We start from the raw sequence: 12,868 nt of genomic DNA, 5'->3' as shown, positions 1-12,868 counted from the left end.
CTAGTCTTCCTCAAGCGAAAAAAAAAAAAAAAACCGAGGAAGATTGGCAATGGATGTTAGCTCAGGGTGAATCTTAGCCCTTGGGCATCTTCAGCTGTGGTCATTTGCAAAATATGTAGACCATGCATGTACTGGGCAAGCCCAGGCAGGACAGCGCAGCCGGCCTCCCGCCTGGGTGCTTGGGGCTGCTTGTTGTGGAGCCTCTGCTGGAACCGTCTGGGTGGATTCAGTGCAGAGAATGATGACAACGGACTGCCTTGCTTCACCCTCAGAGTTTCCCCTGAGTTTTCTCCATCTTGACATGCAAAGCAGACACTGTCTGGAGCCCTCGTGTTCCTCTGGGACTCGGGCTTCCCTCTGCTCCTCAGCCTGGAGAGGAGGAAGCCCACGTGTGGACTTCAGGAGATTCCTGACCGCGTTTTGTGGGCTAGCACGTCCTGGGCTTGAAGTCCCCAGGGAATGAGCAGAATCCAATCCAGGTAGGACTGCCATGACCCAGACCCTTCAGGAAGGCAGGTTATGGTCCCCTAACCAGGCAGAGCACCATGACCAGCCGCGGGGTTTGTGGAGGGCGAAGGGAAGATGAAATGGGTCCTGGAAGAAGGTGCTTATAAATACCAGCTACCGAGAGGGAACCAGCTGCAAAACCGTGCATTTGAGGAGTATGAGTATTATTTCTTGATTCTGTTTGGAATAAGTTAGAGTGCATGATATATTTGTGTGTGAGTGAACATATATATATAGCTCTCTCTCTAAAATTTATATCAAAGTAACATAAAGACTGATGAGATACAGGTGCTGCACATGTGGGCCTCTTTTTGCTGGCGATCAGTTCATTTTTGGCCATTGGAAGCCCAAAGAGGCAGCGAGTTATTGTCCTCTGCCGTCTGGTAGGCTCATGACAAACAAAGCGCTGCAACCAAAGGGTCGGCTCTCAGGAGCCTCACGGCCCTGTGAGGGAAACCCCTTGGACACGGTGTCTTCCTCCTGGGCCTGGACTAGCCTTGGGACTTGGCACTTCTCTTTCTCTGTGGCGGGAAGGTACAGCCGGCTCCGGCTTCCATTTAGAAAGTCACCTTCCTGGATGGCTGTGCCATACCAAGAAGGGCCTGGGCTGCTGGGAACCAGCATTTCTCCTCAGCTGCTGGCCGTACTGAGGAGGCCTCCCTGGCAGGGTTCACGCTGCTGTGTGTCTGGGTGACACTTGCAGCCATCAGAAAGGAGGGGAGAACTCAGAAGGGCCAAGCACTTCCTGTGGTCCTAGTCTTACAGGGTCTTTCCCGGGGTGGGGTGGGGGGGGGGCGTTCAAAATGCCAGGTGGTAACCCTCTAGCTCCTGGTCACCGGGTGGGTTCTTGGAGTGAGCTCGGAGCAGTGTCTGCTCACCACCAGACTGGAACCATTTAAGTGTTTTAATTTTGTCAGGCTGTGTTTACCCGTCATCCGTTTGCTTGCGTTCCCTGCTGGACCCCTCAACCACCCTCCTCTCACGACTCATCTCTGAAAGCTTCCAACGGGAAAGGTTCACACCCACACCATAAACGGAGCATAAGGCTGGGCAAGAGAACACAGCCCTCCGAGGGGCTGCATGGTTTATAGGCTCAGGTCCTCCTGCCCCGTTAGGATGAGTCAGAAACAACATGCCTGAGTGTGTGAACAGGTGATTGCCTGAGACCACACACCTCAGAACCACAGGGGCCCAGATGTCACCCTGGGCAGCGAGGGAGAGTATAGGTCATTCTTTGGCCAGGATTAGGGTATCTAATGTTTGCAAAGCAGACTCCACCCGTGATCCGTCAGACCCTGCCAGGGAGGAGTGGCCACGAGGTACGGGACAGAGAGGCCGAGGCATTCGAGGGAATTTCTGCCCTTCCAAGAATTGCAGAAGGAAGTGCACGGAGGCAGGAAATCCTGGTGGACAAGGAGCAGTGATGCGTCGGGAAGGATGCCCAGATGTAGCCTTCAAAGCTGCATCACAGATCTGTCCCCCTGGATACCAAACTTGCAGGGAAAGGAATTCAGAGCCGTGGACCAGGATCCCAGAGGATTCCAATCCAGGTGAAGGGTGAACATGGAGCCCCCAGAGGGGCCGGGGGAGGGAGGGTCCTGCCTGCCCTTAGTCCATCTGCACATGACCTTCTCCGGCCTTGACCCTCCACATGCACGTTTTGAGCTTTTACATCGTTCTCTGCACTTAGAGCTGCTGCTGTCCAGAGCCTCATTAGAAAACGACAAGTTCCTAACATCTGGTGAAGAGGAACCTCCACAAGAGAAGCCGAAAACGTGGCCTCTCCTCCAAAGGGGTGGAAAAGCAGCCACTGTCCTGGGGCAGGTCGTGGTGCTGGCCCGTGCCATTTTAAAGACACCCGCATTCCAGTGGTTGTTGCTCTGCCTGTGAAAGTACCTCCACCCTCTAAATGCCAGGAGCTCTGGGTGCTGTCTCTGCTCCTGGCCCACGTGAACCACACTGAAATGAAGCCGTCCTCTGAGTAAGGGGGGGCGCGGAGGTGTCCCTCAGTATCCAGGGAGGGGCCTGGCCCTTCTCCCTTCTCTCACATACAATAAGCCGAGACCCTGCAAGATTTCTTCATTCCAGGAGGAACGCGAGAGTCTGTGTCTCCTTGACACGAGCACAGGAGGGGAAAGAACCAGACCGTGACTCGCAGGCTGGAACAGAAACAGGATTTTAACATCAAATTCAAAACTAGCACTAACTACTAACACGAAAGAAATACGGCCCCTTCCCAAGTGGTAAACAGGCGCTGGGGTGGAGCTGCCAGGCCTGTGGGGTGGGGTCGTCCCCTCCCTCTTGGGCTCCAGGGCTCCCAGGAAAAGGCTTAGAATGTTCTTCTCCCCATCAGCATGGGAGGAGCCGGCCTGGGGCCCCGCGTGTTTCCCAGCCGCGTCCCCGCCGCTGAAGAGCAGGCTGCACTCGAGCTGTTGGAAGGACCGGGATCTGCCACTGTTGCTGGGTTCTGCGTCAGGGGTCTGGTGACTGAAGAGAAGACACTGATGATTGGGGGGGTCACACCAGTATCCCAGCCCAACACCTCAGCCCCACTGCATTCTGCTCCAAACCTTGTCCTGAGTGTTCAGTCAACACTACCCCATTGTCCCTGACATGGGAGCTGGCATTTCGCTTCACCCATTTCACAGAAGAGGAAGCTGAGTCCCACAAAGGTCAAGGGAATTGTCCCTCACAGGCCTGGTCAGCAGTGGAGCTGGGATCCCCGTGCCGGCTGTCCATCTCCCTAGGCCCGTGCTTAGCCCGAAGCTTTCCGGAGCCCCTGGCTTCAGTCCCTGCCTGTCTGGACACTCACCGAGCCCTGAGCTGAGAGACGCGCGGTTCTTCTTGGGCAGGAAAAACCGGCGCATCTTGCCGGCCCTCTCCTGTGGGGGCTCCAGGTGGCAGGACAGGCTGTAGCTAAAGGACAGAGGGGACTTTTCAGCTACCGGGAGCCACACCTCAGGTGACCCTCCCAGAGACGGCCAGCAGTTGGAGTCCCAGGGCCCCACGGGTGACCATGCGACAAGCCCCGGGACTGACCCGGAAGCCACGGGCACGGGCTCCCTGGAGCTGGCCATCAGAGAGAGTCCGCCTTGCCCTCACCAACTCCTGCCCCGCCTCACCTCTCATCCTCGCTGAGGGGCTCCATGGCCTCGAACCAGGCCCCAAATCGCTCCTCAGCCTCAATGTGGTAAAGATGGACTGCCTCCTGGAGCAGGAAGATCTGCTCGGTGACTTTGAATTCCTGGGAGAAAGGACATGATGCAGACGGGGCCTGGGTGGGGGACCGTGCTGGGGACTCAGACAGGTGAGAAGAGGGTCAAGGAGCTGGTCTGGGGTCTTGGCCCACATGGGAACCCTCCTTCCCTCCAATTCCGTGCAGGACTTGCTCGTTCTCACAGTTGGCTTGAAATAGCTCCTCCTGCAGGAAGGTGTCCTTGGTGCCAGCCCCTTCCCCCACGCACCAATGGGACGGCTTTCCCAGCTCTGGGTGCCGAACTCTCCCAAGGAAAGCAAGGCCCAAGGCATCGGGCCAGAGAAGGTCTTCCCCGGAGGAGTCTCTGATTGCCACAGCCCCACCCTCCGCACGGGGAGGCCACAGCTGCTCACCTCACTCCTTTTCTCAAAATTGATCTCATTTCCCTGGAAGGCAGAGAGCCAAAGCCCATGAGCAACAGCCCCCTTAGCCCATAGCTAGCCCCCGTCTCCACCCTTTCTCAGGTTGCACTACCAGCAGGGTCGACCAGGGAGCAGGCGCTACCAGAAACGGGAATGGGTCCCGGGCAAGACTCTGAGCTCCAGAGCAAGGAGGCCACGGGGCTATGGCTCAGGGACATTCTAAGACAGCCCTCTCTGACAGACAGACAGACTGAGGCCTCAGGCAGGAAGGGGTGCTCAGCCACTCGTGTGCTTCCTGCCTTGGAGGGGCCTGGCTTCACTCCCTGCAGGGGCGGGGCCTGAGGGAGAGGCTGAGTCCAGCTCAGACACACCCTCCAGCAGCTCCGCAGTCAGGCAGCCTGGACTGGCGGCTCACCTGGATCCTATATTCACTCATCACTAAGATGGCCATGACACCCAGCTCCCGGGGTGGCTGTGAGGCCCTCACGAGAGGACTCTGCCAAGGGTTGTGAGCTCAAGCCTCAGTGCAAGTCTCTCCTCCCAAATCTCCGAATCCTGATCCCCAGCTCCACCTCCAGGCTCACTCACCTCCAGGTAATCCTCCATGTTGGTGTCCAGCAGCAGTAGGTAATTGAGGAATGTGCCAAGGAAGGGGATGAGCCCCTGTGCCAGCGGGGTGGAGACGGTGATGAGATCCCGCTCTCAGGAGCCGTCAAAGACCTCTCCTCCACTCCTCACCCCAGCCTCCTGCCCAGCCCAAGCTACCCACCTAGGCGGCCTCCCCCCAATTTCCTCCTCTTCTCTCCTCCAGGAACCCCAAACTCCTCCAGGCACCTCCCAGCAGCCGGCTCTGGCAAAACCCAGGGTACGTGGTCCCCGCCCCTCCCTGTCCCAAATCCGTTGTGCGCCCATCCGTTCCAGGCCTCCTCCTGGTCACTTCCAATGCAGGCATTTCAGGTCTGTGGCACCAGGAGCAGGGCTGGAGGAGAAAGGCTCCCTCTCTGCTGGTAGAGACCTCCGGCTAGGAAGGGGAGTCCCCTCTCCTGCGACTCCTGGGCCCCTCCTCCACAGGCACCCTTACCTTCTGGGCACCTGTGGGGCCCGTCTCCAGGCTGGTCAACATAGAGGTCGCCTCCTGCCAGGGTGTTGACAGGGCCAGTGAGCCGACGCTCCCCTCCAAGTGTCCTCCCAGACCCCTCCCAGATCGGGGACCCTGGACATGTGGCCCCAGTCACCTGGTGCCCCTGCGGCTCCCGCCTCCAGGGTGCTCTGATTCCAGAGCCATCCCAGCTCCAACACTCACTCCTGTGTGACCTTGGGCCCGCCCAGGCCTCCCTGAACCTGTTACCTCGTCTGGAAGGTTTGACGAACTCTGTCTGCCTCCCACAGTCTCCTGAGGCCCAAGCGTCATCTGACCGTCATCACTGCTCTCCGCTCAAGCCTGCCTCTGGAGCCAGGTCCAAGCTCCCCACATTCCTCCCCACCCTTGAGCCTCGGCACCCACTGTGAGGCCTGCACCACGGCTCATCTCCCTCTGGCTCCCAGATGAGGAGACCAAGGCCCACACAGGGGCAGGGACTTGCTCAGGGGGCCCCAGAGGAGAGGCTGCTCCCCCTCCCAGCCACAGGCCCCTGTCTCCTCTGCCTTCACACCACCCTCTGCCCAGCCGCTGACCACAGTGCTGTCCTCGGGACTCTCAGGCTGTGTTCGGGCCCCCAGCTGGGCCGAGCCACGGATGGAGGGAGATGAGGTGTCTCAGGAGGCCTGGTCAAGTGGCTTCTGCCAGCCCCAACGCCCAGGAGTCTCTGATCCCAGGCCGAGGCCAAGGCCTTGCTAAAGCCCTCAGCTCCCTAGGATCCCCTCAGGGAGTTCCCCTGCACAGAATTCTTTCTTCATCCGCTCAGGATGGGGACCCCGAATGCCACGTCTGACTAGCAGGGGAGGGGGCGACCAGGGCACTGCGGGGTGGCATTTCCTTTCTGTTTTACGAGGAAACTTCTGACGTCTGGGCGGGAAGGATCCCTGAAGAAGCCATCAGTTCCCTGGGCACTTGCCCTTGCCCTCCGGGGCACATGTCATCGCCAACAAGGACCTGGGTGAGCATCCCACTGGGACTGTCTGCAGCGCCCACTTTAGGGGCCAGAGTGGGGAGTCACCGAGGGGACACAGATCTGTCCCAGGTCCAGTGTCCGTCCCAAGGCTGGGAAGCCCCTGAGTGCCCCCGGCCCGTGGGATCCGGCAGTGCCCATCCCTCAGGCAGGCAGGGTGCCCTTCTTGCGAGGCACAGTGAAGACAGAAGGAGCAGTGGGGCCCTGGCTTCCTGAGCACAGACTGGGCTGACTTCGGAAGAAAGGAAGCCCGCCCACTCGCTCCAGCCAGTGGCCAGGAGGAAGATGCAGGGCAGCTGATGGAGCAGCATGGAAGCCAGACACCGGCACCTTCTGCCAGGTCCTCAGCCTCCTGGAACAGTCCAGCCCGCACCATTCTATCCCATGCCCCTGGCCTCCTGTCCCAAACTGCCCCCACCTGCCCATGGAGCTAGCACATCCCTCTTCCTGTCCATCTTTTCCTGACCAACTTCACGTGACAGGAGAACCAAAGCTCATCCTGCCGGGTCCCCTCCCCTCTCGCTCCCCCTCCTTCCAGATGTGCAGCCTCCGTCTTACCTTCACCAGCTGCCTCCTGCTCACCCACTGGTCTTTGATGAACCTCTTCAACTTTCGAGAGCTCTTCCTGAGGGGAGAGGAAAGGAGGAAAGAAAACCCGGGGCGGTTGAAGGCGAAATGCCTTTGGCTGAGAACCCGGAAGGTTCAAAGGGCCTGGGGCCTGGACGAGGGTTTTCCCCGGGTTCTTCGGAGCTCTGAGGTCACCGTGGGACTCGGGTGGAGGCTCTCCTGCGGTCACCTGGGGCCTCCATTCCCACTCCGACTGAGCACATTGTTTCTAACAGCGTTGGTTGCCGATGAGGGCTCCGTTGCTGCGAAGTACACCCTTGGAAATCTCCAGTGTGGCTCAATCCAGGATGTGACAAGGGGGGAGCCACTGCCTAGGGTCTCAGAGAGTCTCAGAGACCCGAGCAAGGAGGCCAGTCCCCATCCCTAGGGTCCGCTGCCTCCCAGATGGTCCTAGCTGAATGAGGGGTCCATGGCAGTCGCACGGGGGATGTCTGGTCCGCCCTGGTGGTGCTTGGATGGAGCACGGCCTACCCACCTGGCAACTCGTCCCCATGTCTTTTGCAGACGGCTGATGGAGGGGCTCTGCAGAGCAGACACGATGGCACGCAGGGACGCATAATTTCCAAGGACTCGGCACTCCTGAGGAAGGGAAGGGAATGAGCTGCGACGGCGGGCTGGAGCCCTGCTTCCTCTGGCTTGTGTCCCCTCGTGGGCTTCTGCTGTCCTGGATGAGGCAGATGCCCAGGGAAGCGAGGGAGGGCACACCTGGGAGCTGATGAGTAACGCTCGCGGGCAGGAAGATTTTAGCTCAACCCAGGGCGGGAAGGGAGCTTCCCACCACTGGGACCAGCACTCAAGGTCAGCAGGCCCTTGGCAGCAAGGGGCCTAGGACTTTGCCGAGGCCCAGACCACCGACTTCAAGGCTGAAAGCTGCGAGAGGAGAAGGGGCAGTCCCCCTGACTCCAGGGAGGGGCTCCCTGGGCCCTGCCGCTACTGACCTTGGCCACCTGAATCCACAGCTCGACGACTCTGGCCCTGTCCTGGGCCGTCATGCTGAGGTCCCCAAGGCACGTCGTGATGACGCAGCCGGACACGTGAAGAAACTGGTTGATAGTGGCCCGAACCGTGGGAGCCAGGTACTCCTTGCTCCCATTGGGCCGCTGGCACCACACAAAACCCAGGCAGTGGCGGGGCTCCACCTTCTTGAACAGCTCCTGGGGAGGATGGGGACTGTCACCTGACCCTGCCACACCCGAGCTCAGAGTCTGCAGGCCCCCGCAGCCCCAGGCAGGAGGCACTGGTCAGCTGCAGCTCAGGAACCTGAGGAGGTGGCCTGAAGCTTCTGGGAGTCTCTGGGTTTTGTCTGTGTCCGCTGAGGCCGCCCAGCGCAGGATGACCGAGGACCCAATAGGGGCGGGGAAGAGAAGTCCCATTGGCTCGCAGCCCAGTCTTGCTTCCCCCAAGCACCAGAACACGGCTCACACCTGCCCATCTCAAGGGGCATCTTCCACCCGTTCTCATCACCCCCTGGTCCCACTCCCCTTTCAGCTGCACGTTCCCCCGAGGCAGCAACAACCATGGGCTTTGTTTGCCTGTCTTCCATGTCGGTAAGGACGCACTAGGTGTCTAATAAGTACGGAGGCTGTTGAGGCCTCCTGGGCCGATGGGTGAGTGACCCAGGACTTGGCAGCACTCCAGTGAGCTTCCCTCCCCCACCAGAGGGCTATTCTCTGCCCCGCTTCCTCTCTGTTCGACCTCATCCATCCGCACAGCCACTCTGCCCAGCAGGTGCCCGCCCTTGGTGTGCTCTCTACTGTCCATGTGGGGACAGCAAGGACTTGGGGGCCAGAAGGTGGCCCAGGTCACCCGGTGGGTAAGTGGGGGAGCTGTGACTTGCACCCACATCGTTGGATTGCGGCTGAGGGAACAGGAGGTCTGGGGCAGCTGATGGCCCACCAAGGCGGGCCCCACCTAGCCCAAGAGCCCCGCTGCTCACCGCATCCATCCGGGTCAGCTGCTCGGCCACCAGCTTCGGAGGGAAGTCCAGCAGCTTAGGCCTCTCCTCTCTCAGCTCGGCGCTCGCTTCTGCGGTGACTTCGGCAGCTGGAGGCAGAGATCGTCCAAAAGTCAATGGCGCATCTTGCTCCAGCTCAGAAGCTGGCACTGGGGCTGAAGCTGATGGCGCTCGCTCCGGCCCTGGAGAGGCCGATGGAGGTGAGGCTGCTGGAGGTGAGGCTGCTGGTGGTGAGGCCGCCTCCAGCTCCGGCGCGGAAGGTGGAACTACAGCTGGAGCTGCCTCTGGCCCCGGAGCTGGCCCTTGCTCTGGCTCTAGAGCCGGCAGGAGCTCTGGAACTGGCGCTGCAGCGGGAGAAAGAGAAAGTTTCACCTACGTACCCGACTTTACAAGACAGGAGAGACTCCGCTGTCTTGAAGGGAACCCCAGCCCGTGAACCCCACCGCAGACAGTCTTCCCAGACTGCTGTGCCCTCACCTTCCAGCTCTGCCCTCCTGGGCCCCAGATGTTGCAGCTGGACCTGGGGAAGGTAGGCAGGGCCTCCCAGGTGCGACCCAGGCCAGATGACACGCAGAGAGGCCAGCCGCATCCTGAAAGAGGGAAAGGGCGTGGGCTCCCAGAAATCCTGCATTGGGTCCAGCCAGGTTCCCACCATAGAAGACGCGGTACTGGGCGGAAGCAGTTGGGCCACAGAGCCAGAGGCCTGGCCGTCGCTTCCACACTGTCCTCCCAAGGCACCCTGCTTTGGGTCTGGGCCCTGTGCCTGCCCCTTTCCACCAGGGGGGAGTCCCACCCCGGCGCTGACTCCTGTGTGGCCATCCTGGCAGTGGCAGGCCTGCTCATCCAGCAGGTGGAACACGGGGTTTGTGTGAGTCTCTTCTTCCCACTGCCACTCTTCTCGCAAAGAGGCTGGACACAGTCCAGCCCAGCCCTCCACGCCCTTGTGCAAGTGGACTGAGGACTGAGGCCGATGTGTGAGCGGCTCGCTAACACCCCTTCTCTTCTGGGCCTGCTGGTGGTGGTCAGAAGGGGTGGATATGGAGAAGGGGAAGCGGAGGGAGACGGGACTGTGGTGGGGATGGGTCGCCAGGGAACAGCTCAAGCCAGCCTCCCCTCTGGTTCCCAGGGGCTCTGGGACCCCACCCACAGCTCTCTTTCACTCCTATCCCCTTGCAGTAGAAGCCATCAGACCTCAGCCCTCCCAGAGGAATCAAAAGATGAGTGAGATCAGAGTTGTGCCGGGCCCGCCCCAGCCACAGTCCTCTGTCCTCTTGTTCTCCCCCAGCCCTGTTCTGTGGAGACAGGAGGCCCTCGTCTGGCACTCAAAGAACACTCAGGTCTTTAGTTGGCGCTGGGGTCCATCATGCATGAGAACGTGGGAAGAGGCCTCCAGTCGTAAAGGAGCATAGGAGGGCATCCCCTGGGACAGGCCGGGGACAGGATCTGTGGATGATATGGTGTGTGACTATCTGAGTCTCAGGCTGCTGCGGGGGTCCAGGGGCTGTGTCTGCTTCATTCACTGCGTTGTGCCAAGTGTCTCTAAAGCTCCCGCATGTCACAGGTGCTTAATATACAGTGTTCTCGAATGAACTCCAACCAGAAGCATCCCCGGTAGCTGAGTGGGCCTGGGGCCCCTCTGCGGCCCCGGAGACCCCTCCTTGGCTACTCCAAGGACCCGCCCCACGACCAGCTGGATGGAATCCCACACTCCCTGCCAGAGTGCTTTCCGTGTGCCTTTGCAAACTCAGAAAGGCCCCATCCCAGCGATGGGGGAGCAGACTGCTCTTCATCGGGGAGAGGGAAAGAATAACCAGGAACAACCACGGCACGTCTCTCAGCCCCTTCTGTAGAGCCAGGCCCCAGGGAAGCACCTGCCGTGGCTCATCCCATTCGTGCCCACCAGAACCCGATGAAGTTTATCCTCTCCCACTCCACTTTGCAGAGGAGCAATCGAAGCTCAGAGAGATGGAGGGCCGTTTCCAAGACACACAGCTGGCAGTGGGCAGAGTCACCACTGTGCTGAGGAGGGGCTGGGCACTCACGTAGCAAGTAGGTGGTCCAGGACCCCGTGGGAGGTGAGGACAGCCGCGCAGTCAAACACGATGGTGGTGACGTTGGCCATGTTTCGAGGCGCCAAGGCTGGTCCTATGGACGGCGGCAGCCTCTCCAGCAGGCCTGCCTGGAGGGCCCGCATCCTGCAGGCCTCATTCCGCTGCCCGAGTGACTCTCCGCGCTGGGTGAGATGAGGAAGGACACAGAGTCACCAGCACCAGCGTGAACCTCCAGGAAGTCAAGGTCTGGAGGTCCCCCAGGAACTGTGAGCCCCTCAGGGATGTGTGCAGAGGAGGGACAGGATTGCCCACAGCCAACCGGTTTCCAGGCTTGAAAAGTCCAATTTGAGTTTGGGCGGGGGGAGGATTATACGATGAGTTCCTCAGGACACTTGGCTGGCTTGGCAAGGACAGACCGCCCTGCACCAAAGCGTGCATTAAGAGCACTGACCAGCGAATCCAACACAAACATCCCCATTCTAGAGATGAGAGGACGGAAGCTTCGGGCTGCCAAGTGGCTGCTCAGGGTCCTGTGGGTCGGAACTGAGAACCGCCCTAAGCCAGGGCTGCAGGACTCCCCCGCTCCCCCACCTGAGGCTTCATGTGCTCCTGACATGAAGGGAAATGTCTGGTGGGAACCTCAGCCCTCCCCAGTCGGGAGACAGTGCACGGGCAGACAGACGCTGTGAGGATCTGGCTGACTACAAGAAAGGACGCTGGTTTTTCTTTCTTTTACACGAAAGGGAGGTTTGAGACCCTCGTTACAGAGGTTTCAGATTCAGAAAATGGCAGATTTCAAAGATGCCCCTGGCCGAGTGTGAAGCGCAAACATCAGTGTTTTGTCTACTCCGCCTAGGGTTAGGAAAGAGCGACTTCCCACCCTCCTAGGTAGCTGGTGAGGAGGCGTGGAAGTCCAGATTCCTTTGGGACTGGGCCCTTGGGACACTCCAGTGGGAAAGCCCTGGGCGGGTCCAGGGGAGGGCTCCAGATTTGACTCTGGATTGTGGACACACCCCGGTGATCTCAGGGCCCCGGGTGTCACTCACTCTCCCCTCAGTCCAGCCCCGGGCAAGGTCGGTGGTCTGCTGCACTTGCCCCCTGTCCAGGGAGATGGAGCCGTAGGACCCATGCGCCAGCTCCTGGACCATCTCCTGGGTGGAGCTCTGCAAAGACAGCGTCCGGTGGCCGCGGCGGCAGGTAGCAGGGGCCTGCCTGCACTTGCCCACAGGGGGAAAACTCTCCCGCACACCGAGCACAGACAGAGGGGCATCCGCATAGACCTCCAGACAGGGAGCGAATGAGATGACACCTCACGGGCTTGGGATTCACCTACGGGTAGGGCGGCTTGGCTCCCAGCACTCACCTTCCATCCTGCCAGCCACCACCCGGGATATGAACACGACATACCGCCAGGCTTCCAAGCCCTAACCGTCTGCTCCCGTCCAGGGTAGCTCCACGCTCATCCCTGCCTTCCGTCACTCCATGCCCGCCAACACACACACACAATAAGGGTCAAGGGGTGTGGGGCTGCCCGCATGGGAGGGTGGGATCACACTTGTGGCCTGACCCGGAGTGGCCCGCCCTGGGCTGCCTTGTGTTACCTGAGGGTTCCTTCTTCCGAATGGCCTGAGGTCTTGGAGGTGCGGTCTCAGCCAGTGTCGACAGCGCTGGAGAAGACTGTCATTGTTGGCTCTCTGTGCGCCAGAGCCTCGCAAAGAGGGGATACATGAACACATCCTCCTGTGTCGAGTGTCTCTGGTCAAATGGGCTATGTGTACAAAATGGCTGCCTGGTGACCAGAGTTCTAAGCTCTGTTGGGGTCGGTCGCCAAGGAAGTGAGGTCATGTCTCCAAGGTTCCAGGATGGGGGGCCCTTCCCTCCATCAGACCCACCCAAAGCCCCCTCGGGGCTGTTGACCGCTCACCCTCCTTGCCCGTGTCATCTCCCGAGCTGTACAGAAAGTTCCATCACAGCCCTCCCCACAGCTCCTTGGGATCGGAACC

The 12,868-nt window shown here is 60.1% G+C and overlaps 1 protein-coding gene across 1 annotated transcript; it reads right to left on the bottom strand.

Moving 5' to 3' along the window:
- Nucleotides 1–2,667: 2,667 nt before the first annotated feature.
- LOC138922055 (ral guanine nucleotide dissociation stimulator-like) lies at nucleotides 2,668–12,665 on the bottom strand. The gene is made up of 14 exons (XM_070258892.1): nucleotides 12,467–12,665; nucleotides 11,912–12,028; nucleotides 10,857–11,047; nucleotides 9,292–9,404; nucleotides 8,797–9,158; nucleotides 7,799–8,014; nucleotides 7,336–7,439; nucleotides 6,792–6,858; nucleotides 5,207–5,260; nucleotides 4,714–4,788; nucleotides 4,117–4,149; nucleotides 3,630–3,751; nucleotides 3,320–3,423; nucleotides 2,668–2,994 (listed from the first exon to the last, which is right to left on the bottom strand). The coding sequence occupies exons 1-14, from the start codon at nucleotides 12,599–12,601 to the stop codon at nucleotides 2,837–2,839; spliced, it is 1,851 nt and encodes a 616-aa protein (XP_070114993.1). The 5' UTR covers nucleotides 12,602–12,665; the 3' UTR covers nucleotides 2,668–2,836.
- Between the last annotated feature and the right edge of the window lie 203 nt (nucleotides 12,666–12,868).

The sequence above is a fragment of the Equus caballus genome, unplaced genomic scaffold (genome assembly GCF_041296265.1).
Source record: "Equus caballus isolate H_3958 breed thoroughbred unplaced genomic scaffold, TB-T2T haplotype2-0000448, whole genome shotgun sequence".
NCBI classification, from domain to species: Eukaryota; Metazoa; Chordata; class Mammalia; order Perissodactyla; family Equidae; genus Equus; species Equus caballus.
The sequence above is the reverse complement of the archived record's forward strand: the minus strand, read 5'-3'. Positions and strand labels throughout refer to the sequence as shown.